We start from the raw sequence: 26,424 nt of genomic DNA, 5'->3' as shown, positions 1-26,424 counted from the left end.
GCTATAAATTCGATTGTTATTTGGTTTATTAATTTTTAATTTAGGCAAAAATTATTCGTCCACTTAAATTTTAATATCTCATTTAATTGTACTTATTGTTTAATGATTCCCTTAATTTCTATATTTTTAGAATATATCCCATAAGCGCATTACAATTATTTTTAGCAAAATAATTATTTTTTTATTCTCCATTCATGTTACATTACATCACAAAAAAGTACACTCCGTTAAAAAAAAAGAAGCGGAATCGGCACAGTAAAAGTACGACAGAAAATATTTTACACTTGTATGATGGGATGATAGTTGATACTTTTTCAAGAGAAATTTTTTGCATTGCAGATATAAGTGCCTTCATTTTATCAATATTTAAAATTAATTTTTTTTAAATATCTTTACACATACAGGAGTAAAAATAACTAATTTTGGAAACTTTACAGATTTTACAAGAATATTTACAAAATTTTCTAAAAATAAAATTTCTAAAAAGTTAACCAAAGAAGGAATGATGGTGTAGTGGTGGAACTCTGGGTAGGATGGCGGCCAGGAAGTTGGCCTGTGCTGGTAGAGCAGGCGGCCTCATCACTGTGGGCAAAATACGCAGAGGGTGAAGTTGCGTGGCAGCTCCGTGATGGTGATCCCGGTACGGGCTCTGCGAGGTGAACAGGTGTGCGTCGTGAGCTGAGCAGAACAGTCCTGGCGGGCTTGAACCTTGTTTTTCTACAATGAAAATAATTATTTATTCTCATGCTTCATAATTCTTTAATTTTATTTTTATAAAACACTCTTACAGTAAAAAAGAAATTAATTTGGAGAAATGAATTAATTAGTAAACTGACCGCAGAGTCCGGCGTACCTCCTGGAGGGGGTCAAGTCAGGGCCAGAGCAGTCAGACTGCCCTGGTTGGTAGAGATGCTCGCCCAACACGTTACCCCTGCGGACAATAAAAAAAAACTTGCTGCGCGTCTCTGATTTATTGAAAAGCATAAATCTCTGCACTTGCGGTTCCTATTTAACTGGCAGAGAGTTATGATTAAAAATAATCACTGACCCTGGGCCGTAGTTGCAAACATAGAGTTTAGTGAAACCTCTCTGCGGGTCTTTGAAGTACGAGTAGCCGCAGCCAACCAGGTAAGTGTCGCTCCAGACCAACTAATAAAAAATTGTTACCATTAATATTATATTTCTTTAATTGTCTTTTTTTTCTTAAAAAAAAAAAAAAAAAAAACTATAATATTGGCTATTCAAATTAAATTACCTGAGAATAGTGTCCTGTGTGTTCACTGAAGTGGAAATGCTCAAGATCTGACCTCCGTAGACCCCATCGCATCACTTCACCAAACCAGTCTTCAATCTGCTTTCGAAAATTTGGACCCGGTCCCGCTGGGCTTGGGACGCCGTGTGTCCAAGTGGCTGCTACATTTTGGCCCACTGGAAATCTACCTGCGCACATTTCCTTGTTATTTCCAATTTATAAATCAATTGCTTAGATTAATTAATTCAAATTATGCAAACAAAACACAAAATGTTTTTCTTGGACCTTTGAAAATGTCACAATATCAATGTATCTTGTAACGACCGCTACGTTTTTCTGCGTTTATTTGTGAATGAATTTTATTTCTTTTGTGTGGAGAATTGACGTCTCTCTGGATTTGACAGAATTATTGCCTCAATTAGCTAAATTTAGTAGCAAACACGACAGGGAGCAGCGGAATTATATATTTATTTCTGTTTCAGAGGCCGAGAGTGAAGGTTTTTGTACATATTTACGGCCTCTTCTTTTTCTCACGGTGTCGAATTTTGCAGAAAAGTGTAAAATCTCACTTGTTGATCTCTCCGTGTCGTGACCCACCGAGCACTGGTCGGCCCACCTTTGGGCGATCGCCGCCAGCTCATCATCCCACACCTGAATTATAAAATAAAAAAAATTGTTAAATCAATATCTATGCCACAAAAACAACAGAAATAAAATAAAATTAATTAGTCATTTATGAATATTTTATTAAATGTAAATAGATTATATTTGCAGTACATGAACCCAAATATTTAGTCATATAAATTATATAAAATATTTAAAACTTGTACAAAACAAATATAAATATTAAATTTACTAAAAATATTTTACATAGATTACAAATAATAATCAAAACACTGAACCACAAGTTTTTAAAATATAAAATAGTTATAGAAAATAAATAAAAAAATTAATTAAAAATATAATTTTAAAATTATAACATAATTGTAAATTTCTTTTAAAACCGTTTGCGTGCTCAAAATAATAAATTTTTGTATAGTTAAAATAAAATATTATATATGCATACATTTAATTGTATGCAATTGACGATGTATGTGATAAAAATATTATATTACTTTATAAATGTGCCAATTTTAATTTGTAATTTTTGTATTTTATTTATCTTTGCACGTGTATACCAGACGGGAAGAATTTGCGAGTTTAATTTTAATTAGGAGTCGGGCAGGTCAGAGGTCGGTCTCAGATCATCAGGCGTGCGACACTCGCGGCTGCTCTCCAGCCGTGACCCACTCTCGATCTTTCTCTCTCGTCGAGGCCTCTCGATGCACCTTTTCTAAAAGCAGCAATCGATTTGGCCGATGCGAAATATAACTCGCCGAAATTCAATTTGCATTTTGACAGCAGCGAGAGGATCTTTGTTTGTTTTGCCTTCTGCAGGAGATCGAAATCGCGCGCAAAGAACTCTCGGTGCCAACGACGGGAGGACAGGTGGAATATAAATTAAACTTGAGCCACGCGGCAGATACGCGATAACCTTTGCGCCCATTCATTCACATTGCGGGCCGATGAAAATGTGTGCGCCGCCAAATGCGAGCGTGGGCGCACAAAAGAGCAGGGACAAGCGCTTCGCTTTTTTGAACTCGCGAATTATTTTGTTCTGCCATGAAGCAGCAAGTTGCTGCCTTGCTGCTCATTAATTTTGCTGTACATTATTCACCGCATGCGCAGCCAAAAGATGAATAAATTTTACACAATCAGGAAAATTATTTTGCTTAAAAAATATAATTTTTAATAACTTGATGCAATTAAAAATATTAAATTGAGGGTAAGAATAATAATAATAATCACCAGTCGTAATAATATAAGTTGAACAATATCTGATTTCAAGAAAATTTGTAATCTTAATACGATAGTTTTAAATGTTCATTTTTTTAAATTTTGAAATTTTAGTTTTAAAATTAGCTGAAAGTTCCCCTGTTGTTGAAACCCTCTATTTTACCGTGAAAATGGGGCAGAAATTTTTTTAACTAAAGGTTAAAATAAGCCTTATTTTCGCGTATTTTAAACAAATTTATTATAGTTAAAGAAACTCTAAAAACCTTCTCAAAGTTATTTTTTACACTTTTGTTTTCCCTGCTGGATTCAATCACGTTTTGATATTTGTATTGATTATGAAAAGCAAAGAAGGCTTATGAAGACAAGTGACAAGTTAAAGAACTTGAAGAAGGAGGTAGTGTTTTTATTGGTTTGGAAAGGAATAATATTTAATTTTTTTAAATGCCAGTAAACGTTTATTTATTACTCATTTTAGTGTTCATTAAGATAAATCGGTAATGGGGAGAATTGTTAACAACATGAAGACTTTCTTGCGTGATTTTAATGAAAGGAAAATCGTCTGTCGCCTCTTTCAGCCTTGAGACGCAAGAAGAGCGGCACGAATAATTAAATTATGGGCTAATTTAATTTAATATCGGCCGTGGATCGAGTCAAGGCATCCGTCGTTCCTGTCGCACTCGCTAGACAGGCGCTCGTTTTGCAATTTTTTGCGCACACATGAAATATACATGTGGTGATTGAGTTGCCACTTTTCAACTTTTCAACGAGCGGATGGTGATTCATGCTAATTAAATCGTAAATAAGCGGCCGACGGGAGGCGGCGCGGATTGTTGTTGCGACTTTTTTAATTTGCGCGCAGCGTGAGGCTCGATTGATTTATCGCCTTCAAACAGCGCCGAAATGCCAATTTTTTGTAAGCACAACATGCAAAATTCTTATTCCAATATGTGAGCCATCTGTAGTTTTTGCAATATAAATCAAAATTTGAAGGAGTTTCAGTCAAGGAGCACAATAAATTCTCACTTTCACCGCTTTGGAAGTTGTTTGCACGTTTCCATCGATTATTTCAGGCATAAATTTTAAATAATTGTTAGCGGCAGGTGCTTCATCACTAGCTGTCCAGTTCCATTAAGATAAGTTTAAAGTATGTAAGAGCCTAATTAACACATATATTCGCATGTAAATTTAATAAATTTGGCCATTTAACTTGATATTGACAGTTTTTATAAATATACTTATAGCGCAACATTGCAATGGAGTCGTGGAATCTTCTGTTATATATTGAGACATCATCGTCTAACAATATAATAAGATCAGAAATAATTAAAGTGGAGTGTGAGCGTCACCATTTAAAACGACGAATGATATATATGTATATGCTTATAGAGTTATAGGTTCATATTATATTAACCTCAAATTATTATTCATTCAAATTTAATTTAGGAAAGATAAATAAATACAGTCTGAAAATCAAGGTATTAGGAAGAAAAATCTTTTGAAAATATTTATATTATTTTTCAAGGATTTTTCACATCTAGCTTGCATTTTTGTTTTCATTCCTTGTTATTCATTCTACAAGCATTACTCGCAAATATATTCAAAAAGTTGTATTAAAATTTGAGCTACTAAGGTAGAGTGAATATATTAAAATGCACAGAAAAAATCCTCTCATGCTTTTTCCTGCACAGCGGTTGGCAAGCATATATTGTGAGTGCGCTTCCCGACAGAGCAGAGGCTAAAATGCAAATGAATCAGCAATGGAAAAGCGTGCCTCTCGCTGTGACACGTTTTGCAAAATTATATCGCGATTTTGCCTGGTCTGGCCTTTCACAAAAAGAGCGCGGATTATTTTCTTCGAAGCGGAAAAACATATGCGCGGCGCTGTGTTTTAAGCTGGATCATCATTTTTAAGCCTCTTTTTGAAAAATTGATATTTGTTCAGAAAGCCTGCCATTAGATGAATTTTTAGACTAGATCCGTTCCAAAAATAGCGAAGCTTAAATGATTCAAATTTAATATTACATGAGAACCAAACATCATCGTTTTTAAAAGAAATATTTTTACATCGAACATTGAAAGTTAACCTGCAAAGTGGATTTCATGAAAAATTTAAACTGAGCTTAACCATATATATGTTAGGGAAAAATTAAATAATTACAATTAACTGACCCAAATGGTGCCCTGTGGTCTGCTGGTACTTTAAAAACCTAGGGCTTCTCGAGTCCATTCCAAATAATTAGGAAATTTTAATGATTAACAATTTTTTTTCTCCAATTTAAAAATTTTTGTACAGACCGAGAAGAATAAATAATAATAATTAATTAAAAGATATATATGAATAAATTATTTGGAAGAGTTCATGCATGGGGCATAGTTGCCTTCATTTCGAACTCAATAAACATTTATTGAAACAAAATAATATTGGTAATTTAATAAAAAATCGCAAAAATTCATCAAACGACAGGGTCAACAAGTTTTTTTTCTCCAGAATTTCCATTAACGCAAGGATTTTAAACAAACACAAGAAACCCTTTTTAAAGAACTAGTAAACCACAGGTCCCCCTATGGTGGTCATTTGCCTTTTTTAAATTTTTCACTAAGGCTCATCCTGGTTTAAATATTATTTTTTCAATGAAAAATTCGTATTTTGGCTAAAAAAAATCTATTTGAGACTTCCTTGCTATTTACAGCCTTATGTGAATTGTTGTTGCTTTTCAAAGTATCTCAAATATATATTAAATAAGTAAATTTTGAAGGGGTATAGATTCAGACAAAGTAAATTTTCCTAAGAGAGTGAAAAATATAATAATACTTAAATACTTCTATGTCGAGATAATGGTCCCATCTGTCACGTGTGGCATTATTTCGCTGCTCAGACTCGCTTCTTCTGCTCCTTTAACATTCGCACAATCAAAATTTATTGGACGAGTCCGAACAATGAAACAAGCTGAGCAGCAAAATGAAAGAGCATCCACAGCAGCCGGTTGTGTGTTTCGCAATTGGAGGAATGCAATAATTTTGCGCAGCCCTGGTCCAGATAAATGTCAGTGAGTCTCCTTGCCTCGCTCTCAGGAGCATTCGGTCGCTTTTAATAGCAGACCTTGGCGCGCGCACTGACTTGCCGAAAATTCTAATTAATTGGCCAGCCGGGTTAATTAATTCCACTTTATAGCTTGCCGGCCGCGACTTCTCTCATTCAAATGAGATGAGATCACCTAAGCGGAACCGCCTTTGTCGCGGCATCAGACTCAAGAAAAGGCTAAAACTTAAAAAGATCTACAATGAGCACTTTTCGCAAAAAATAAAATAAATTAAAAAAAAATATTCAGATTGAGTCAAAAAAAAAATTTAATTTTTCAATTTAACTTTCATAACGTAAATTATTTTTCCGCTGGTATTAAAATAGAAGGAATTTATTATTTCATAACTGTTTTTAGGTGGTGAATGAGAGACAACAATTTGAAAATCAGTTTAATTATTTATAAATTGTGTGCTATTGAGCCTCACATGAGTTAAAAAAAATAGCTTACAATAAGAAATAATGACACAAGCAATTTAATTGCACTTTTTCTAGTTTGAAAAATATTATTTATTAAAAAAATTAAAACATTAAAAATGCGACAATTTAAGTTTGAATAAGTTTAAATCTCATTTTCCAAATAAAACTTCAATTTAAAAGAATTTGATTTTTATTAAAATTTAAAAATTTGAATTCGCAATGCCCTAGTATTAGAGGGCCCTGACGTAGTGTCCCTCTCTTTTCTGTGAGGCATGATGTACTATCGTGGTCTCGGTCAAGCACAATTTAAAGCATAAAGCGCACACTTTATGGTCGTGCGTCCGCCACCATTTTATGGGCCCATAATTAATTGTATGCATAAAAGCAGTCGTCGACACATAAATTTGCAAACCTAATTGGCACGATGGCCGAATGAACTCACCATTTCGCGCATCCCAGCGGCCGGAGGCTGGCCAGACACGTGGCCGAGGGCCACGCTCTGCCGCAGTTGGTTGTGCGTGTCCAGAATCGCTTGCTTGTCCATGCACCCCAGTCCGCCACTTTCTTTAAAAGATAATTTGTAAATAATTTAAAGTTTTTATCTATATATCGTTTAAAAAAATTATTTATTTTTTGTTTTTTATGATATATTATGTTTAAATTTTAAAATTATTATCACAGATAAAAAATGTGTGTTGATCAAATGCATAAAATTATGCCACAACCGGTGCAATAACTGATACTTCTATTGAGAAAATAAAATTTTTAGCTATAAGGATAGTGTTTGTAAGCATTATAGTTTGTATATGAAATTATTATTTATAAAATTATTAATATTTCTCAATAACCGTTTTGTTTTTATTCATACCACACTATATTAATCGTGTGATAATTCAGAAAACATCAAAAGCAGAGATTGTTGAGTGCTCGTCGGCATGTTTCCAATACAATTAAGGAATTCCTTCTTAAATGTGATGCGACTTATGAAATCATTAAATTTTTCCTACTCAATTATCCGTTCTCAAAAAAGGCATCTTTCTGTACACAAAACACAAAAATGATTTAAAAACTTACTGATTAGAGCTTTCCCTGAGCAGGCGGCCGCCCTGTACATGCAGATGGTGTGTCTGGACGAGATGGCCTGATAAGGGCACAGGGCGGCCACGAGTGCGGCGGCCACGACGGCCAATAGCGTCGGGACAATCAGGCAGCCGCGGTTCATTTGCGAAATGCGTGCAGAAAACACTGCCCGCCTCAGGGTCTGCCAGGTCGCTTTATACCTTCGCCGGCAATCGCAGGGTAGGGGCCGGGCGAATGTGTGTGCAGACTTGAACCCTCCTTTTCGCATCTGGCCAAGGTACTGACGGCTCAATTTCCACGCCTACGACGCCTCTTTAGTATGCACAACGAGTTTTCAGATTATTTGCCCCGTCCCTGCTACTGTATTTTAATGAAAAGAAAATGTTGAAAAGGCGTGATCGAGTTATTTTTATCGAGAAAAAAAGAAAAAAGTCTTATTGAGAAAAATGTGAATGAAAGAATCCTCAAAGCCATTGCTGCTTTAAACATTTTGGTGAAAAAGCTGCTGTTGAGAAAAAAGTAAATGAATGCCTAAATAACAGGTAAAGCAATGAAACCCACAATTAAAATTTCAATAAATGTATAAAAAAAATTTAGAACCCCAGCTCATTATTGATTTAAATGGTGTAAAAAAAAGTAAAAACACAATAGCAGTAGATAATGTAAGGTTAATTCTATTTTTACTCGTCACATTAAAATCATCTGGACACAACTGTCATTTGCAGTTTGTTTAGCGATCCGACCTTTGACCTGAACAAGGTCAGCCGGCTGGCCTCTAAGTGATTGTTGGGCGCGGCGTCGGCAGAGTGCTGGCCAAGAGGCGATATTTGAATCCTCAAAGAGAGAGAGAGAGACGCTCCGGGAGCTGCTAATTATACATATTATAAAATAGATTCTCTTTTTTTTGTATATCTTGTACTTTTAGAAAATGATATTATAAGCGCTAGTTGTATAAATTGACCGTAACATAAATTCCCATCAGGTGTCCTTTTATGTTTGTACCCATGGCGGAAAAGTCCATATAATTCTTGAAATCACTTAAAATCATTATTATTTATTTGAGAAGCTCATTAAAATATTATATCTCACAGAGATCGTTTGGCTGTTTTTGTTATCCCACAGGAAAATGTATAATGAGTTCTACAAATTTTATTTTTCGCAGTTGTCATTGTTTGCGTCTCTCCGTTTTACAACTGGGAGCAACATTTTTCAAAATGTGTATTTGCCGCAAAAAGGGTTATTTGCCAACTCAATAAAAAAAGCCTCGCCTAGCAGTAAAGCGCACGCGAGAGAAGAGGATTATCGCCGTAAATTTGAATTTAAAATAATTCGTTCTCTCTCTTATTCAGATGTCAGAGAAAATCGGCTTTTCAGACTTTTTTCTACTGCTGGGAAACAAGTGTGAGAAATGAAACACCTGAGGAACATCACAGAGCTGGTGAACGTTTAATAGGTTCTAAAATAATTTTGGTTTGCTGTCCTTCTGATTACGGCCTATTTTTTATTCATTCACATTTGGTTTGTCACAAATATATGGGTTGATGGAGGATTGATAAAAGCAATAGAACTGGCGTTTCTACTGGTTTCTACATGAGTTTTAAATGCAGTTCAAAATATTTTATGTGCATCAGTTATTTTTAAAGCATTTTTCTACACAGTAATTTGCATAATTTATTATATATTTGAAGGATGAATTTTGGTTATATTAAATTTAATTTAATAGTACTTTGGATTTAAGCAGTCCAATTTGTTCAGTCATATTTAAACAAAAACGTGCTGAAAATGTTTCGTTGGAATGATCATTGTCATATTAAGCAAATTTTCTTGTAATATATCAAAAAAAAAATTGATGATGATTTTTTTCATGCGCACTGATATTGAAAACAAGTTTACAGCAACCACGAACAATAATTTTATTAAGGTTTAACACGCATTTTTAGTGGAGCAAACTGGAAACCACAAGGGTACACGATTATTTGTTTTGCACAGCATATTTATTCTTTAGCAGCGTGGTACGTTAAAGGTTTATTACAATCCGCGCAACTTAAAAACCTATAAATGAATACCTATTTAATTAGACTAATTTACATCACCACCAAGCTTTTAATACACGTTTCTACAAATTCCCAGTCTGCTCCTTTTTTGATATATTTTCTCCAAAAGCATTATTTATTGTTTCTTTTCATTACACAAATTCTTTATTAATGGGAGAAGATTTGAGAGAGAAGATGGGGAAGTTGATAATCGATCAAGAAATGCGTTTTTCGGATATTTTACCATACAATGAATATTTCCTTCTTTTCTTGCCATGAATTACGTCTTCCTGATTGTGTTTTTCGTGGCCAGTGGTGCCGTGGCCGGTGGTGAAGGTGTTGCCGCCAAAAGGGGCTGTTCACGCATCGCGTCCACCAAGGCGGCGCTCAGAACCTCTTTAAGTTTTTTTTATCACATTATATCCAGAGTAAAAATGAAGTGTCGCTTTCTGGCCTTACCAAAAACTTTTCGCTGGATTTGCTGTGGCATTTGTGATCGTTCCTCCTTCAAAAAGGTTGAAAACTTTCTCATTACATTTTGAGCTTCAGCCTGTCCGTTTCCTAAGGTGCAAAATAGGTGTGAATAACACAATTTCTGGTTTGGTTAATAATGCACGGAGAAAAATGCGAAAATTTAAACTAAAATCAAAAGCATAACCATTTCCAATGATTTCTTACAATTAAATTACCTTTTACTTTTTATTTCATGTTATTTATTTAATTAATATTTGTTTGTTAAGATGTCATTTATCGACTCACCGAATTTTATCACAATTTCTTAAATATCAGTTGCAATATACTCAAAAGGAGCGTATTTATATTATAATAAATTTAGTAAAATAAAGACAACAAATAAAAAAATCGATAGACACGCTTTTAAATTTAACACAATACTTTGCACTCAACATAAAAATTAATAAATTTAATGATATTAAAAATAAAAAAAAATGGTATGTTTAAAAAATTTTAAATCTAAAAAAATGTAAAATATTAGCTTTATGTTTTGTGCAACACTTTATAAAATTTTTAAATAAAATTTAAATACAACTAATAAATTTAAAATATGATGTTTTGGTAATAAGTCTCTCGATTTGATTTGTTGCAAAACTTATGGAATTAAATTAAAAATTCAGTATTCAGTATTAGTAATTCTCCTTGTACCTGAAACCAAATTTTGGGTAAAAAGCAATTTGGCCAGTTGGTAAATGACCTCTTCCAGAGAGTATTCAGTGTATTGGGCATCCGAATCTTTAAGGTGTTGCAGCAGGTCTGAGTATTCGTCTTCAGACATTGCTTTGTTACTTTCGGCCTGCTGGCGTTGCTGTTCCTGATGTAGGCGGCTGATTGCAAGAGCTTCTTGGAGAGCAGCGGCCCTTTCCTGATTAAAAGTGAGAGAAAAAATTGCACAAGTTGGTTGTTATGATTTGCATGGAAATGGAATATCTGCAATTGTAAAATTTCCCATGGTCCACCAAAAGCCCCTTTTTAATTTTCATTAGATTATTACCAATACCTCTTCAAAACAATAGAATCATAGAATTTTAACAACAATCATGATTATTTGCATTAACGAACCAATTTGCTTCTTTTTGTTTTTCAGCTAGAATTTATTTTATTAATTTTGTTTACCTGAAAATTCATAAGCCTTTGGATTGGGCAAAATCAATTTCAATTCTACTTGTAATGAACCACACAACGTTGTAATTGAACATTTTCAATATCCGCCCTAATTTGCATTGACTGATTGCAATTCCAATTATCGCAAGTAATTATTTGATCGTCCTCCGTTTGCTGACTGTCACCGCGGAGTGTGGCAGTTTTAAACATTTGAGTACATATTTTTTTTAATCCCATCCAGTGAATCCGATTAATTAAAAAAAGGGGGGGTTTGAAGAAATAAAGAAGCTGGTGTATGGTGCTGTGCGCGCATCCGAGAGGGTGTTGCAAAAGTGCTTCATCATTCGCAAGAGTGGGACGCGAAAAATGCAATCTCGGCACGCGCACCACAATTCAAGAACACGCTGCAGGGTGACAAAGCGAAAAAAATAAGGTTTCCTGCCAGACGTGCTTCGCATGCTCCGATTCGCGAAAGCTTTCGCGGCTTATTGGATTTCAGGGTTTATTAGGGAAATTTCCACTCACCAAGGCTTCTTGTTCTACCGCCTGTTGCTCGGCCTTCCTTTCCGCGTAGTAGTTTTGCAAGATGGTGATGCTCTGCCGGATCTCTCGCAAAAATGTGACCGCTTCTTCACGGGAAATCTATAAAAGAAAGAACGGAACAAGAAAGATAATGAGATTCAATCAGACAAATGTCTTGGTTTGCAACAGGTTTAAAAATGGAGATAAATCTGAAAAGCTATAAAAAAAAACGCCTTTTTTGTAAAATTTTCAAGAAGTTTGACAAAAATTATTAGGTCTTTGCAAAAACGGATTTTAAAAATCAGAAAGACCCAAGATAAATGGTTAATTCTACTTTGCAGACAGTATGGAACAAAAGAATGTTTGTTTATGTCTGAAAATGTTTTAAACTCTTGCGCAGAACAAAAACTGAGTAGTCACCAGGGATGTATGAAAATTCTCGAGCGATACTTGGGATAATCCGAGAGGCGGGAGCGGAAAAGCCAATTTCACAAGTGATGTAATTTCGAGAGGGGCTCATCATGAATGGGGAAGACCGGTGACGGTGATGAAGGAAAAGCAGCCTTGGCAACGGCTCCGTTTCTATGGCGAAAGACGCCCACGCGACTTTTCCGTTCGCCGGTCGCGCCGTCGCCACCCGTAAATAAAAAGCAGCCTGTTCATAAACAAGGCGCGCAAATAATATACATAAAAAAGGGGAGAAAACAGCCCTCCGCGTGAATGACGCAAAATACGTGTTGTTTGCATGTGAAATTTTATTAACTCTTACTTAATATTGGCGGTGGAGGAGAAACTAGAGCCACGAACGGAACCGCAGCCGCCCACGGGAAAAGTGAAAAATGCGCTGTTGGCCGAGCAAAAATTCCCGACGCGCACAAAGAACGCAATTCAACAAGGCGCTTTCCAGCTTTGCAGAGGAGCCACGGTTGAGATAGTTGAAATTGCAAAACATACATCCAGCTGGCTTGGATTTTGCAGAGGTTTACAGCTTAAAACAATCCTAGTAAATGAGTGGATTTTATTCATCGCCGGAATTTTAATTAAAAGCCGCTTTTACTACACAAAGTCCTTTTTATGTAGTTTCAACATATTTTTGACATGCTTAAATGTTCTGTCAACAAGATATAAAGTTTTATTTTTATCATAAATTAACAGATTTGAGGCTAATTTTTAATGAATATTCAAGAAATTTTGATTGGATTGAAGTTTGAAAATAATATTTTACCGTTACGGTAACTAAAATTAATATTTAAAAAATAATAATTCTAGTTACCGTATCTTTTTTTATTTCATATTAAGTGGATTTAGTATTTCACCTACAATAGCGTGATCTTTAAAAAACTTCAAATTCATTAGTTAGGCAATTATATTTACATTAATGAATCGCAGGTTGCATAATCTCAACTAAATAAACAACGCTGGAAATTAATTTTAGGAAATGGTATCAATATTATAATTCCCCTGTATTCCTCTAACTTCTCTTCCCTTCTATTCCATTCCATTCTATTCTATACTATTGAGACGTGAAGTGGCTCAAAGTTTGAATAAATTAAGTTTGACAAAATCGATTAAATAAATTTAAATATAAGTAATTATACCAAGTTAATTGAGAAAAGATATGCATTTCTTGTTTAGCTTTAAAAAAAATGGAGCCAACATTTATTACATTTAGGTCATTTACATCTAATATGTCTAAAGTAATTAATTTTTTTTTTAATTTTCAGACGTAAAATAAGAAATATAAAATCAGGAAATTTCCGAATCTCATTGTCAGCATAATGCTAAAATAATTATCCAGTCCCCTGTCAAAGGAAATGTGTAATGTTGTAGCCGTTTCCTGGATGAGACAAGCCGTTTGTTCGTCCTTGTCAGTCTCTTGAGACAAAAGCCTAGGATAGAGTTTACCTCTCTTGTGTCGATCTTCTCAGGTAGCCCTTCGGTCGCAGCAAATGATGTTTATTTAACACCTATGTAAGTTGTGGTGGCGCTCGATCCGTCGGCAGCTCTCATTCCTCATTCAATTTGCCGCAGCGACCCAAGAGGAAAGCGGCGTGTTTATTTTGGGACAGGGTGGAAATAAAGAGGCCCAGCACTTTTTTTCTCGCTCCCGGCTCCTGGGAGAGACAATCGAATTATAATGAGACGCTGTGTGGGCGACGGCAAGAAGATTATTTACTTCACTCTTGGAACTAATTGGCAGCCTTAATATGTCTCTTTCTACGTCAAGCGACAAACAGCTAGGAATCTCGCGGTTTTGCATAAGTGCACGTGAATTCAAACGTGGAATCAAGTTATTGATTATTAATTTCCAGTTTTCTCAGAAATTTCATCAGTCTAATAGACCGGTTTACCTATCGCTCTTGATTGAAATTCTTGACTAATTAATACGAAAAGCCCCAGGGCCCCTGGGGTTTGCTTTAATTTTTTAAATACTGCCAAATGTATGGATTTTTTTTTTCAAATAAAAATAATAACTCATAAGTTAGTTCAATAATATAATATTATAATAATAACATTTTTAAACTTTTTTAAGCACAAATTTAATAGCTAAAATTAACAACTTCAATTCCATGTTCAATGATCCATTTTTAAAAGACTCATCTAAACTTTTCTCTTTCGCTCGATCTCATGCAACATTAACAGGACAGACGCGCGAGCTAAGTAAATTGGAAATTTCCTCTCGCGAGAATTGAATTACTGATGGCTTCGCACGCGCTCTCGTTCGCGCGTCACCAGCTAGTGATAAAGTCTGAACATTTTTTTGTCATCGCGTCTTCTCGCGCATTTTCCCGTTTTTCTCCCACCCGGCGATCCTATTTTCTGATTATGACTACTGCCATTTTGGTTTCGCGTTTAATTACATTTGCTAATGAGAGACCCATTGAGCAAACAAACAACAAACCAGAAAGGCAAAAATAAATTTTCCATGTGATATAATTGTATGTTTAACACTAGACATTCAAAACAATATCAGTAATATGTTTATTGCACTTTAAAATTGAATACTTATGAGCATTGTAAATAAATTTGTAGTTGGGGAAAAATTGAGATGGTTAGGAAATCCGTTAAAAGCATTAGGCCTAGGCTAGGAAATGTTTCGAAAATCGAACCGCTTAAATCTATAAAATACTTTTTAGCAACTTCAAACTAACAATTGCATACCATAGATCTCGTATGAAGAATTAAATTTTTGCACTTTTTATTGTATTTTTAGCACAGCATCGTTTTTTATTTTAAACTGTCTGAAAATTTTTAATTTTAATGCTTTCAAATTTTGAACTTGCTTTTATTCCTAATGAGATATTTTTTTACTTTGAAAAAATTTTAATACGTTTTTGGTGCAATATTAGAGCATAAAGTATTAGCTTCTGTACTCACCAGACCCTGCTGCAGGAACTCCTGGATGGCAAGTGAAACTCCTTGCTCGTCTCCCGTCCAGAACACGTACTCTGCCAGTTGCATAGGGGACACTCCCAATTCGCGCGCCTGCAACTCGGAGATAAAAACTCCGCTTTATACACGTATTTCATTATACTCGCGCTTGAGCGATCTTCGATCATTGGGGCGGAAACTTTTTCGAATTCGTCAGGCGGAAAATGACTCAAAAAGGGGATAAAAAAAAAACTACTGAAGTGGAATTTTTTAAACTTTTTTGCGTTGCATTCTCATAAAATAATCAAATTTCAAAGTTAAGAGTCAAACTGTGAATAAACAGGAAAACGATTAAACATATCAATATTCAATGGAGATGACTTTGGATATTCCATGACTTCCACGAGTTTTTTATAAACTAAAAACTTCGGTAAAAAAAATTTAAGTTGGTAACAAAGCGATGAGAGAAGCTTTATAAATGCGGTGGATTAGACTCTAAAGTAGTTGCTTATTAAGTGGTCGGTCGGATGCTTATTTCAAAGAGGTTTAACGCGCTTGTTTGCTGAGCACTTGTAAACACTAGTAAAGTTGCTTCCCATTCAACGGTGGAAGCGAGTGAGCCCGTCTAGTGCCATTGCAGATTTGTTTCGTTTAGGCAGACAAGCAGAGAGAACTGCAAATATAAAAACGCGCTCACCACAATTTCCAGCGATCTCGGTCCGACAAGTGGCTGCGGTGCACTTAAGAAGGGTGAAGGGTTCCCTGGAAAATAAATATTTCTAATTATTGAATCAGAAAAACCAATTGATAAGTGTGTCAATAACAGTGGCAGCTAAGAAATTGAAAGTGACAGAGTATAAGATATAAAAAAACCCAAATTATACTTTAATAGATAAGACTATTTTAATCGTTTAATGATATTCATAGCAACTTGGAGGGTCTGGAAACATTCAAACGAACAAAATTTTATGGTGAAGTTCATAAGATAATTTCCAAAAAATAAATATATATTTTGGGGAAAAAATGACGGTAAAGGTAAAAGTATGACTGTTCAAAAATGATTCGTGAAAAAATTAAAATTTATAAATATATGAATAAATATGTTTTTCATACCAATTAGTGGCATCCGCTTTGCAATGAGATCTGGAGGCAATTTCACGGGCGCTGCTGCAAATGAGAAGTAAAGTTATGATTTTTTCAAATGTTTTTGGAGAGCAAACGAGTTTTCAATCAAAATCCCGCGTCATTTGTGCGACGCAAAGCATAAACTACATACACGAATAATAGAGACGTCTCAGTTTCAACTTGGTGAGACGCTGCCGGCGAAGTTAATTACATGCGCGAGTTGAGCGAGCAACTTGCCTAAAACTTATTCTGCGGCGTGCTGAATTTATCACCACCGACTTGCGTAAAAGGCAATCTTGGGATGCGCTCGGCGATTATTGCGGCAAATAATTTTGGGACAAATACTTTGCTGAGGAAGCTTATTTTGGTACTTAATTTTCAATGCGTCTACATGGGCGAAATGGAAATTTATGGATTTGTAGAAAGAAAAGGAAAACAACAGAATAAATTTAAAACCGTTTTCTAAAATGACAAACAAAAATGGGTCTTTAAATGGGCTCTGAAAATTTGACGCAATTTTTTATGTTATTTTTTTTCTTGGCAACATTATTGATTACATCGAGGCGGTAAAAACGAAATGTTGGCAAATATAAGATAACGCCGACTGATAAAGGTGTAATTCATTCACCCCTCGCATCGATTCGCCTTTTGCTGACGAATAAAAAAAACCTGCGACACCAAACCCGCGTCGCACTTATTGGCATTCTTTTTATAATGTTAGCAAGGGAACTTCTCTAATGAGGAAAATTAGCAGAGATATGATGTGAGGCTTTTGGCTTACCTGGCTGTTTTGCAGGTGTTGGGTTGCCTTTCAAACTCTGTAATTGAGCAACATCGTCCTGAAACAAAATCGATAGCAATGAAATGAACTAATTATTATTAATTTAATTTTTTTCTTTAAATCATTATGAACCTCATGTAATACACTACATCTATTTTTTTTTAATTGCGGTAAGGAAGAAGAAACTTGTTTTTTTTTTTGTTAAATTTTTTATTTATTACTTATTACTATTGATTAAAAAGTTGGATTTTCTTACATGATTATTTTCTTCAAAATTGAGCCAAGATTTTTTTTAAATTATTTTATAAAAATTCATTACAGCTAAGATATTAATAGTTTAATTTGAGATGTAATAATTTTAAGAGAATTTCTCCATATCGTTAAGGCTAAAAAGATATTAAAAAAATAGAACCTTTGTAAATTATTTAAAATTTCCAGCAATTAGGAGTGTAAATGTAAAGTTTTAATCACGCTCGAAGATCAGAATAAAGGAATGAAAACACCACTTTCTGTAACTTTGCATAATTTGCTTTTGATTTTTCATTTATTCTCATCCTGATAATCTCATTTAACTTTTTAATGGCAGACACGTTTTCCTAGTCCCACATTAAGGTGAGGACGACCCCATGACCTTTTTTGGTTGGATGCAAGGATTAAAAAAGTTAAGAGCAAACGTAGAAATGAGTGAGTCGGCACCTTGGTTTAATTACTTGACGCTAACCCCCCTGGGAGGGAAAAGTCTCGACGTGTTTGCGCAAGGGAGGGCGACGAGTTTGCTCTAGTGGGTGAGCCGGCAGGAATTTCGTTACCGTTTCGCGTGACGCCGAGCGGCGTCTCCTTAACTGTTTCTCTGCTCGTTCACTGGAGAATTACCTCCAAACATAGGAGCTATTTATTTTAGGTGCAATTCGCTGCGGCAATCAAAACTTCTTTCAGCTCGAACGACCAGCAGAGAGAGTAAACAACCAGTAAAACTAATTTCAACCTTAATGGGCCACACGGCCTTGAATTGGTGTTGAAGATGCTTCATGTTATTCTAGGAAACCTGTATAGCTTAGAATTGTAACATAAAACTAAAAATTAAAAACAAACTTTTCAGTGGTTTTAAATCAATATTATTTTCAGAAAATGTCCTAATTGCTCACCACAAACTACGAGTTATATAAATTTAATTTTTTAAAGCAAATATTGTATGTACATAATTTTTTTTTTAATACAGTTAAAATGGCACAGTTAACTATTTACTCTGAGCATTCTATCGATCGATCTAAAAAATCAAATTCTAGGCATTTTTTGTAACAAAAAATTGAACAAGTGTGTGTGTGTGTGTTTTTTATTATTGCAACCAGTGTTAAGTGTTTCTCGTTATTTGTTTCTTAATTCAATGATTTGACCTAGGAAGGCAGACTTGTTGGCCATTGAAATTAATTCAGCTCATCTGCCTGAAGAGCATTCAGCCGCGAAGAGCAGGAGAATAGGCAACTGGCTCGACAAAGACGACAGCCGGGCTTGCCTACCGCTCAAATCGAAAGGTGCTCCCCGATGCAAATGTTGAAAGGGTCGGAACAAGCGATGCGAAGGCTGCTTTTGTTGAATAAATGGCCGCCCGTGTGCCGACAAAACTGACCTGCCTGATAACGTGGTGCGAGCGACCGTGAACAAAAAGGGCTTTCCTTTGCCAAAGCACGCTGATTAGCATAGACCGTGGACAACACAAGGGAAAAGCTGGCAAGGTTATTCCCTTTCCAAAGGTATGGACGCGTGTGGTTTATTCTGTGGGTTTTGTAAGGGTAAAAGGAAACCGGGTTTTAAAAAGATGCAGACAAAAGTTGGTCCAGAGAACAAACTCTTGCCATTTAATCCTGTTGAATAATTTAATTTTTAGAATTTTCCTGCATTCAAATTCACTTTTAATTTAAAGTGCGTTTTAGTTTTCAAGATTAAAATTGAGTTTTCTTTTCTGAGAAACAGGAAAATCTAGTTGTTGTGTGATATTGGAAATGGCTAATTATTACTAGTTGAAATTTGGCTTTTCGATTTTTATTTCGTCGGTTTTTCTGCTCATTGTTAGAACTTCCAGAATTACAAGCCCGTTTTTCTTTCCTCTTTTAATGCTCAATTGTGCTCAGTTCTTAATTAAGTCACTGCAATTTATTTTCAATAACACCTCTGTGCATTATTTTATTATTATTTGCCTATTTCTTTTAATTATTAACTATAATTACTATTTATTTTTATTTTTAGATACTCGCAGACTTTAGATAAGGAAAATATTTTGTTTAAATTCGGTGAATCCATTACAAAATTTTATATCTTTTATTGCATTTAATTTGGCATCTCTAGTTCTGATGTTTGATAACAATATCAAAACAAAATAATTAAAATTCGTATTTTGATAATTCTATGTGACATATAGAAGCAGGTGGAAGAAAACAAACTCACTCACCTGCTGCTGCTGTGGCAAGGTCGCAGCCGCCGGAGCATTCACCTTGTTTGCACTTGACGGTGTTACTGAAACAAACAAAAACAAGGTCACCTTTGAGTGCGGTGATTATATAATGACCTGCGTCATATCAGGAAGACGGCTAAAGTTTACCAGCCTTGCAAATGGGTGGTGTTGGCTTTGAGTTTTACTCAGGCCTCTCAACTCAAAGGCTGCTGACGCTAATGAAGTGTGATTCACTCTCACATTCAACATCATAAACTCAAAGATGTATAAGTTGATAAACTTTACTTAATCATAACAGGCAAAAATCTTGTAAAGATAATAAAATTGAATTAATGGATGATGTATTTGGGCAGAGAATGCCTGGTGATACATTAATAAACATGATTTGAAACTAAAGACATCATTTAGAAAATATTGGTAGGATAGAATTACATAATGTTAAGCTGCTAATTCAATTTGAAGCAATTTCGAAGTAATACAATTTTGATTTTGTAAAACCAATTAATAATAATTTCAGCCCCTTAATTATTTTATTATAATGTGTTGTGATTATAATTTATCAATCAATTTGCTTTTTATTCCTCCTATAAAAATAAAATAGAGAGAATTCAAAACAATAATTATTGAGTAGAATTCTAGTCAGGATTAAAACCTGACGAATTTGTCTTATATTTCAGTCAAAATAATTTTTTTTATCACCAGGGAATGAAAAGAGTTTTCTTTGTTTGATCACTTGGGCGTCACGTGTGCTGCTAAATCAGGACCCAAATTTGCTCAGGTGGAAAAAGCGGCCCGAGAGCGAAACGGTGGAAAACAAACGGACGACGCGCAGAGATTGCTCGCGGCCTTGCCAAAGCAAACAGCCAGCACGCGCGCACATTCGAAAAACATTATATCGACACTCGGCTGCCTTTTGCTCTTTGGCGCGTGTGATGAACGCTCAATGTCAAAGTTGGCACTGAATGGTGCTTTGACGATTACTGTTCGACGCCAGAGAACAAAAACACTGAAAAACATGAGCGCTAGAGTTCTATTTTCGAGTGCCAGTGTTATTGTCAAAATAAAGCTCTTCCATATTTGTAATGGATAATTACATACGGTCCAGGGCATGGGAAGAATTTTTATCTTTTCCATATTGTTTGATCAGTAGAAACAGGTAAATAAAAATTTAACAATTGATTGGATTATTGTTTAAATTGATTAAATTGTCATTTCCAGAAGACATCTCTAGGAGCTAAATAATCATTTGTTTTTATTGATTTTGTTAAATTAAGTACATTATAATATAACAGCTCAAGAGAATTTTTACTTTTCTAGAACTAAAAATCAGTAGAAAAAACAATAAAGTTTCATTCAATCAAAAATTTTTCATACTTAAATTATTGGTAAATTTTAATGAAATCTAAAGCATTCATGTAAACTATTTTTTTTTTCTCTTTTTCATTTTAGCAATATGGCTCTTTCTTTATATTTTTATTTCCAATCCTTCTATTAATACCCAAGTTAAAGCAACACGTTCTTAATATAGAAAATGCAACTCCCTAAACCTGTCCGAGACAATGAAAGTAATAGCTTCTTCAATCTATTTTTGTTCACCAAGTCATCGTTGAAATCGTTTTTCCTCGAGGGACGTCTACGGCGCCATCTTCCTCGCTGGCTATTCTGGGAAATTGTGTGTCCCTGTGTGCGCGCGGCAACAAACAAACATTTCCCATTGACCAAAAGCAAAAAGTTTATTTTTCCGCTCGAGGAATTACTGCCCTACTTAACTTAGGGCTTTGCTGTGTTTTGCCAGCGGGCTTTCCATTTCCCTATATACACAGAGCATAATAGACAAACCAGAGTTTGGAAACGCTCCAACCGCGGCACTTAAAATGTCGATGTTTCCAGCCAGGACACTACTTAATATCGCCGGCCGCCCACGTGGGTGGAGCGGCGGCCCAATCAATAGCTGGTCTCCACTCTCAAGAATGGAACCAAAACAACCCCCATCGCACTCTGCGCAGATTTACAGAACCACTATATCTGGCACAAATTGGAAGCAATTAAGACGATTCCGCCACATTGCGCCAATTAAATGTTGCTTTCGAGTGGCGCACAATTAATAATGTCAAGCTGCGCGTCTTAATTGTCAGGGTTTTATTAGTTTTGGGAATTATTACATCCAAATTATAATGTATGTGGTTTTCTATCAGGTTACGTATGTTTCAGTGTTTTTTGAAATGACAGCCTAATTTATTTCTGAACGATGAATGATGAATTTTCATATAATAGGCATGGTGCAAGATTATTTATTGTGATATGTTTTATTATTATTATTATTATTTGCGAATTATCCTATATAAACGCATAATACAAGTTTATTAAATTACACTCCAAACTTGAAATGTGTAGCGTGTTATACTAATTTTTAGAATAGTTTTATGTTTATTTAAAAATTGAAGATTAACTAATATGAGTATCTAAATTAACTATTCGAAATGATCCAGTTGTGATTCAAAGTGAATTTGCTGGGTAAATATCAAGTAAAATAATCTAAGCAATTGATAGTTTGAAATATTTATAAAGATTATTAAAAAGTTATAAAAAAAAAAAATTTGCACAGTTTTTAATTAAATATATATTTTGAAAATTAAAATAAAGTAAAAAATTTTATTAAATAGTATTAAACATTAAAATTTTAAAAATTTAAAAATTATAATATATTCTATTTATTTTATAAGGAGTATATTAAAAGTTAAGTTAGGTAATTTAAAACATATACTATTTAAACAATAATAATTGGTTAATGATGTAGATGTATTGTAAACAAACGAACTAAGCAACTAAATGATACACGATTTTTTTTTATGATATGTTATGATATTTGGTTTATTTAATTAAAAAAAACCACACCAAAATTTCCAGGGTTGGTTTTAATAAATCAAATCTATTAAGTTTTTATCCAGTTTAGTAACGTTATATTTAGAATAACTTGCATGTTCTGACGTTAAGTACAAAAATCAACAACCGCAGAAGATTAATTAATATTCAGCCTTGGTGGCTGCGGGGCTATTCATGAAATCGACTTGCGAAAGTGCAAACAGCCGACTTTAATGCCAAGGCGTTTTGATGTGGGTCGTGGGCGCGCTGACCGAGTAGAATTAACAAACGGCTATTTGCCCGCAATCTACATTTTCCGCCATTACGGACGCACATGCATTTTGCACACCAGAGAGAACCACACAGCGCTTCAGAATAATATGCGTGTTGCGTAATTCAGCCCCTGGTACAACATTCCCTAATCCATTCATAATGCAGTTAAATGGCCCAACGACCGCAGGATACAAAGGATATTACCCTAATTTGAGAAAGCTGCAAATTTTCCACTTTTACCCTAGGCAATATTTTCAGGATAAGTTGAGTACAAAAATATGTGAATTGGTGAAAAAGTTAAAATTAATTAAATAATAATTTATAATGAGGGCAATTTCTAACAATACCAAGGCCAGCATTGCAAGCACACCATGCAATTTTAAATGTCAAACTAAATTAGCTGCGCCAGGTTAGGTTCCTAGATCGCCCTCTCAATATAGTTATGTTGAAATATCCTGGCCGATATTCTCCCTCTAAAGAATAGCGTCGGATGGTTCCTGAAAGGCTGCTTTTTCACTGAAGCTTAAGTCTTTTAAATCCATAAAACTTTGAAAAAAATGGCTTTTTAGCCTTTTTAATGAGCAGTTATTTTTCTATCTGTTTGAAGTCCACTTATTTTGTTTGTATTATTTTGTGTACATGGATAAACATCCTAGCCTCAGGGCAAAAAAGAAACGCAAAAAGCACAGCACAATGGGATTGACAAAGAACCACTCGCATCAACGCTGGCTGCTCGTCAAATGTCAATATATTCCATTCACTTGCCGTGTCTGCTCGTTTTGAATGAATATTTAGTCAGGCAAAAGCGCCTCCTCGTCCTCTTTCGCTGCCAACTCTTGCGGGCTCAAATAAATCAGTGGCATGTAAATTCATTTGATTCAAATCAACCGGCACACGGCCTATGCAAATCACTCAACCTGATTTCGTTTCAATAAAAATGGAAATATGTTAGCACTGGCGAGTGCGAGGACATCTGATTGTAAATGAAATACGCGAGAACTTTATCACTCCAGAAAAGTCTGTGAAGGGATAAGTCCTCATAAAAGAACTAAATGACTTGTCAAACTCCATAGAAATATTTCAAGTTTTCATTTTGATTGACACAATCAAGGTGAAATTCATATTTCATGAATTAAAACGCCAAGTTTGAAGCAAAAAACACTTGATTCAACAAACTTTTAATGAAGAACAGCAAATGTAATTTATCTGTAAATTTTTCAAAATGAAGAATTTTGAATTAAAACTATTTATTAAATCTGCCAAATTTCATACCAAAACACGATAAAAAAAAAACAGTAACTTGATAAGGTTGCAATCCCAAACATTAACTTTAAATGCGCCGCAATTGGGAGAAGGACGGTCTAAATTAATTTAATCGCACCACCTCTGCTCTCGGAGGCTAATTGAAAAGGAGAACCGATGGGCACTCTGGGGAATTATATTGCTGCAACTGTACTTTGGCTGATGGCCATGGCGGTTAGCTATAACTCAATTATTGGAGCGTAATCGAACGACTAGAGCAGTTTCAATTAACGGGCACGACCTTTGTTGCGTCGACCATCACACCTCTTTGATATTCAGTTTGGGCTGTTGGAATTACTAGTGAAATAAGAATTAGCATTGGATGCAATAATTACCTAATCAACGCCCTTTTGTGAACAATCGCTTAATCGTTAATTATTTAAAGGAGAATGTGTTAATAGAAATTAATTTCTACTTGACTAGATATTCACAGCTTTAACCTTTAATACATTTTTTTAGGGCAAATTCGAGCAATAATAATTTAATTTCCAGCTGTCTTTGATTTCTATAAATTTTTACTCTCACGTCGCCAAAATATCATTTTCTAAAACAATAATTCACATAGAAAACTAGTTATACTTTCAGTTTTTCTTAATTAGTACCTCCTATTTCCATTCATAGGGAAATATTTAGCACAGTTAACTCATTTCTATCAACGTGTCTTGTTTCAATATTTTGCAGCAAAAAAATTCTTACTTATGTTATGCCATATTTCATATTGAATAAATTTTTAATTTGGTGCTGGATTTAATAATAAATATTTAAGATATTAAAAGTCTGTTAGTAAATTTAGGGTTTCTTTCAGTTTTCTTTCCAAGCATATTTTTTTAAACGCATATAAAATACAAATTCAACATATTGCATCTATTCAATGGTGTTCTTATGACTTTCATATGACAATAAAATAGTCATGATTGATGAAGAAATCAAAAATATTTTAGTATTCCACTAGTCCTTAGTGCCTTATTTTGTATTTTTAGGGAGTTTTGTTTCATGCTAATTAAAAGGAGTAATCAATAAAAGAATATTACTGATTAAAGTATAAAAGAGATAATAGCAAAAGCTTACCATTGCTCACGGCAGCAGTTGAAACAAAGCTGCGCGTCGAAATCATTATTAGCATGACGCAAAGTATCTTTTTGTTCATCGCCCTGAAACAGAAACCGAAGCACTTATTGCCAAATCAAAGCCCATCATTTATCTCCTAATCACAATTTGTCTCTAGATATTTGCAAATAAGTGATCTGGAAAATTGGAACTCACCTCATTTTGAAGGAATTCTGTAGAAAATTGACTGCTTTTGTTCACTATTTGGGCGATTTAACATCAGCAAATGCCCAAAAAGCCCGTCTGCAGATAGAGTCAGACTCTGTGGCGTCTGTAGAGCCACTGAACCGGCTCCTCTCGCGCCTGATAGTCGGCAACCGCACGTTGCACAACCCTCTGAACCCATCTGCCATCTCCAGCGCGTCAAGAGAACTTGTTTGGGGTAGTTCCTCATTTTCGGCACATGAAATTCTTGTTCTCTGACGCGACGAGCCCGTTTGTGTTCATTCACAATGGCAGGAGAGGGTTGCGCAACGTGTTTCTGTGTTGAGCAACACGGACGGCGAAATGTTAAACATCAAGCACACATTACATCACTGTGCCCGACTTATGAATGCTGGTTCAATAAATTTCAGAGCTTGATTATAAGCCGAGCTACCCTGTATTTCATAACAAGTTTATAAACATTAAACTCATCACGTTATGCTGAATATGCGAGGACAAAAAATTTTTGAAATTTTTATGCTCTGTGGAATTTATTTATTTTACTATCAATTCAATTTTAATATTTATTTAAAAGTGCATTTAAAAAAAATATTGGCAAATAATTGTTTGTTAATAGTCACTTATAATTTAGAAATTTCTAATGCAATGTGTAGAAAAAAAATTTAAAACTGGTTATCTGTCATACAATTAATAGTTATTACAAAAATACTACTACCAGGGTTTTAAATATTCAACCGTCAGACTGCAACAATCGGCGGTCTAGATCACTTCCAACATCCACAATCAGGTTACAACAATCAAAATTAGTATTCAAGATTGATTTTTCTTTCGTCGACAATGCCTACTTATAGAAAAGCTCAAAATTGATTGTTTGACTGTTGGTTGAGAATATTTATTTTGAAAGCTCGTTTAAAAAATTCTTTTCGATTTATGCACAATGTCGCGCCAGCAAGCGAGACGGAAAAGCCGCAGTTCAATCGTGTGCTCCGGTTTTCCAACGTGGTCCAAGGACAGCGAGGAGTATCAGGATTCTGACTCGTCGGTCGAATCATTCGGCCCGGACGAGATCGACGAGCTCAAGAACAAAACCGGCCGTTTGGTACCTGACATGGTCGACTCCATCCTGGACGGCATCATTGAGGAAAAGGT

At 34.9% G+C, this 26,424-nt stretch overlaps 2 protein-coding genes across 2 annotated transcripts; both read right to left on the bottom strand.

Annotated features, from left to right (window-relative positions):
* Window positions 1-161: 161 nt before the first annotated feature.
* Window positions 162-7,853, bottom strand: LOC132203354 (venom allergen 5-like). The gene is made up of 7 exons (XM_059631070.1): window positions 7,662-7,853; window positions 7,030-7,151; window positions 1,822-1,903; window positions 1,256-1,440; window positions 1,049-1,149; window positions 837-931; window positions 162-717 (listed from the first exon to the last, which is right to left on the bottom strand). The coding sequence occupies exons 1-7, from the start codon at window positions 7,807-7,809 to the stop codon at window positions 488-490; spliced, it is 963 nt and encodes a 320-aa protein (XP_059487053.1). The 5' UTR covers window positions 7,810-7,853; the 3' UTR covers window positions 162-487.
* A 1,255-nt stretch (window positions 7,854-9,108) lies between these two features.
* Window positions 9,109-25,398, bottom strand: LOC132203185 (uncharacterized). Its single transcript, XM_059630767.1, has 11 exons — window positions 25,267-25,398; window positions 25,072-25,154; window positions 19,564-19,628; window positions 17,118-17,175; window positions 16,325-16,378; window positions 15,909-15,973; window positions 15,218-15,325; window positions 11,843-11,959; window positions 10,862-11,078; window positions 10,160-10,261; window positions 9,109-10,096 (listed from the first exon to the last, which is right to left on the bottom strand). The coding sequence occupies exons 1-11, from the start codon at window positions 25,269-25,271 to the stop codon at window positions 9,981-9,983; spliced, it is 990 nt and encodes a 329-aa protein (XP_059486750.1). The 5' UTR covers window positions 25,272-25,398; the 3' UTR covers window positions 9,109-9,980.
* Between the last annotated feature and the right edge of the window lie 1,026 nt (window positions 25,399-26,424).

This window comes from Neocloeon triangulifer, unplaced genomic scaffold (assembly GCF_031216515.1).
Source record: "Neocloeon triangulifer isolate White Clay Creek 2 clone unplaced genomic scaffold, ASM3121651v1 ptg000017l, whole genome shotgun sequence".
Classification (NCBI taxonomy): domain Eukaryota; kingdom Metazoa; phylum Arthropoda; class Insecta; order Ephemeroptera; family Baetidae; genus Neocloeon; species Neocloeon triangulifer.
Note: the sequence above shows the minus strand (reverse complement) of the source record. Positions and strands in the feature narration are given on the sequence as shown.

Coding starts and splice junctions, on each gene's coding strand:
- LOC132203354 (XM_059631070.1), bottom strand. CDS start 7,809: ATGAACCGCGGCTGCCTGATTGTCCCGACGCTATTGGCCGTCGTGGCC. Junction 1,441..1,821: donor CGACACGGAGAGATCAACAA/GTGAGATTTTAC, acceptor AAATGTGCGCAG/GTAGATTTCCAGTGGGCCAA. Junction 718..836: donor GAGGTACGCCGGACTCTGCG/GTCAGTTTACTA, acceptor TTTTCATTGTAG/AAAAACAAGGTTCAAGCCCG.
- LOC132203185 (XM_059630767.1), bottom strand. Junction 10,262..10,861: donor TACCCAAAATTTGGTTTCAG/GTACAAGGAGAA, acceptor TTTGCACCTTAG/GAAACGGACAGGCTGAAGCT. Junction 10,097..10,159: donor AATCCAGCGAAAAGTTTTTG/GTAAGGCCAGAA, acceptor AAAAACTTAAAG/AGGTTCTGAGCGCCGCCTTG.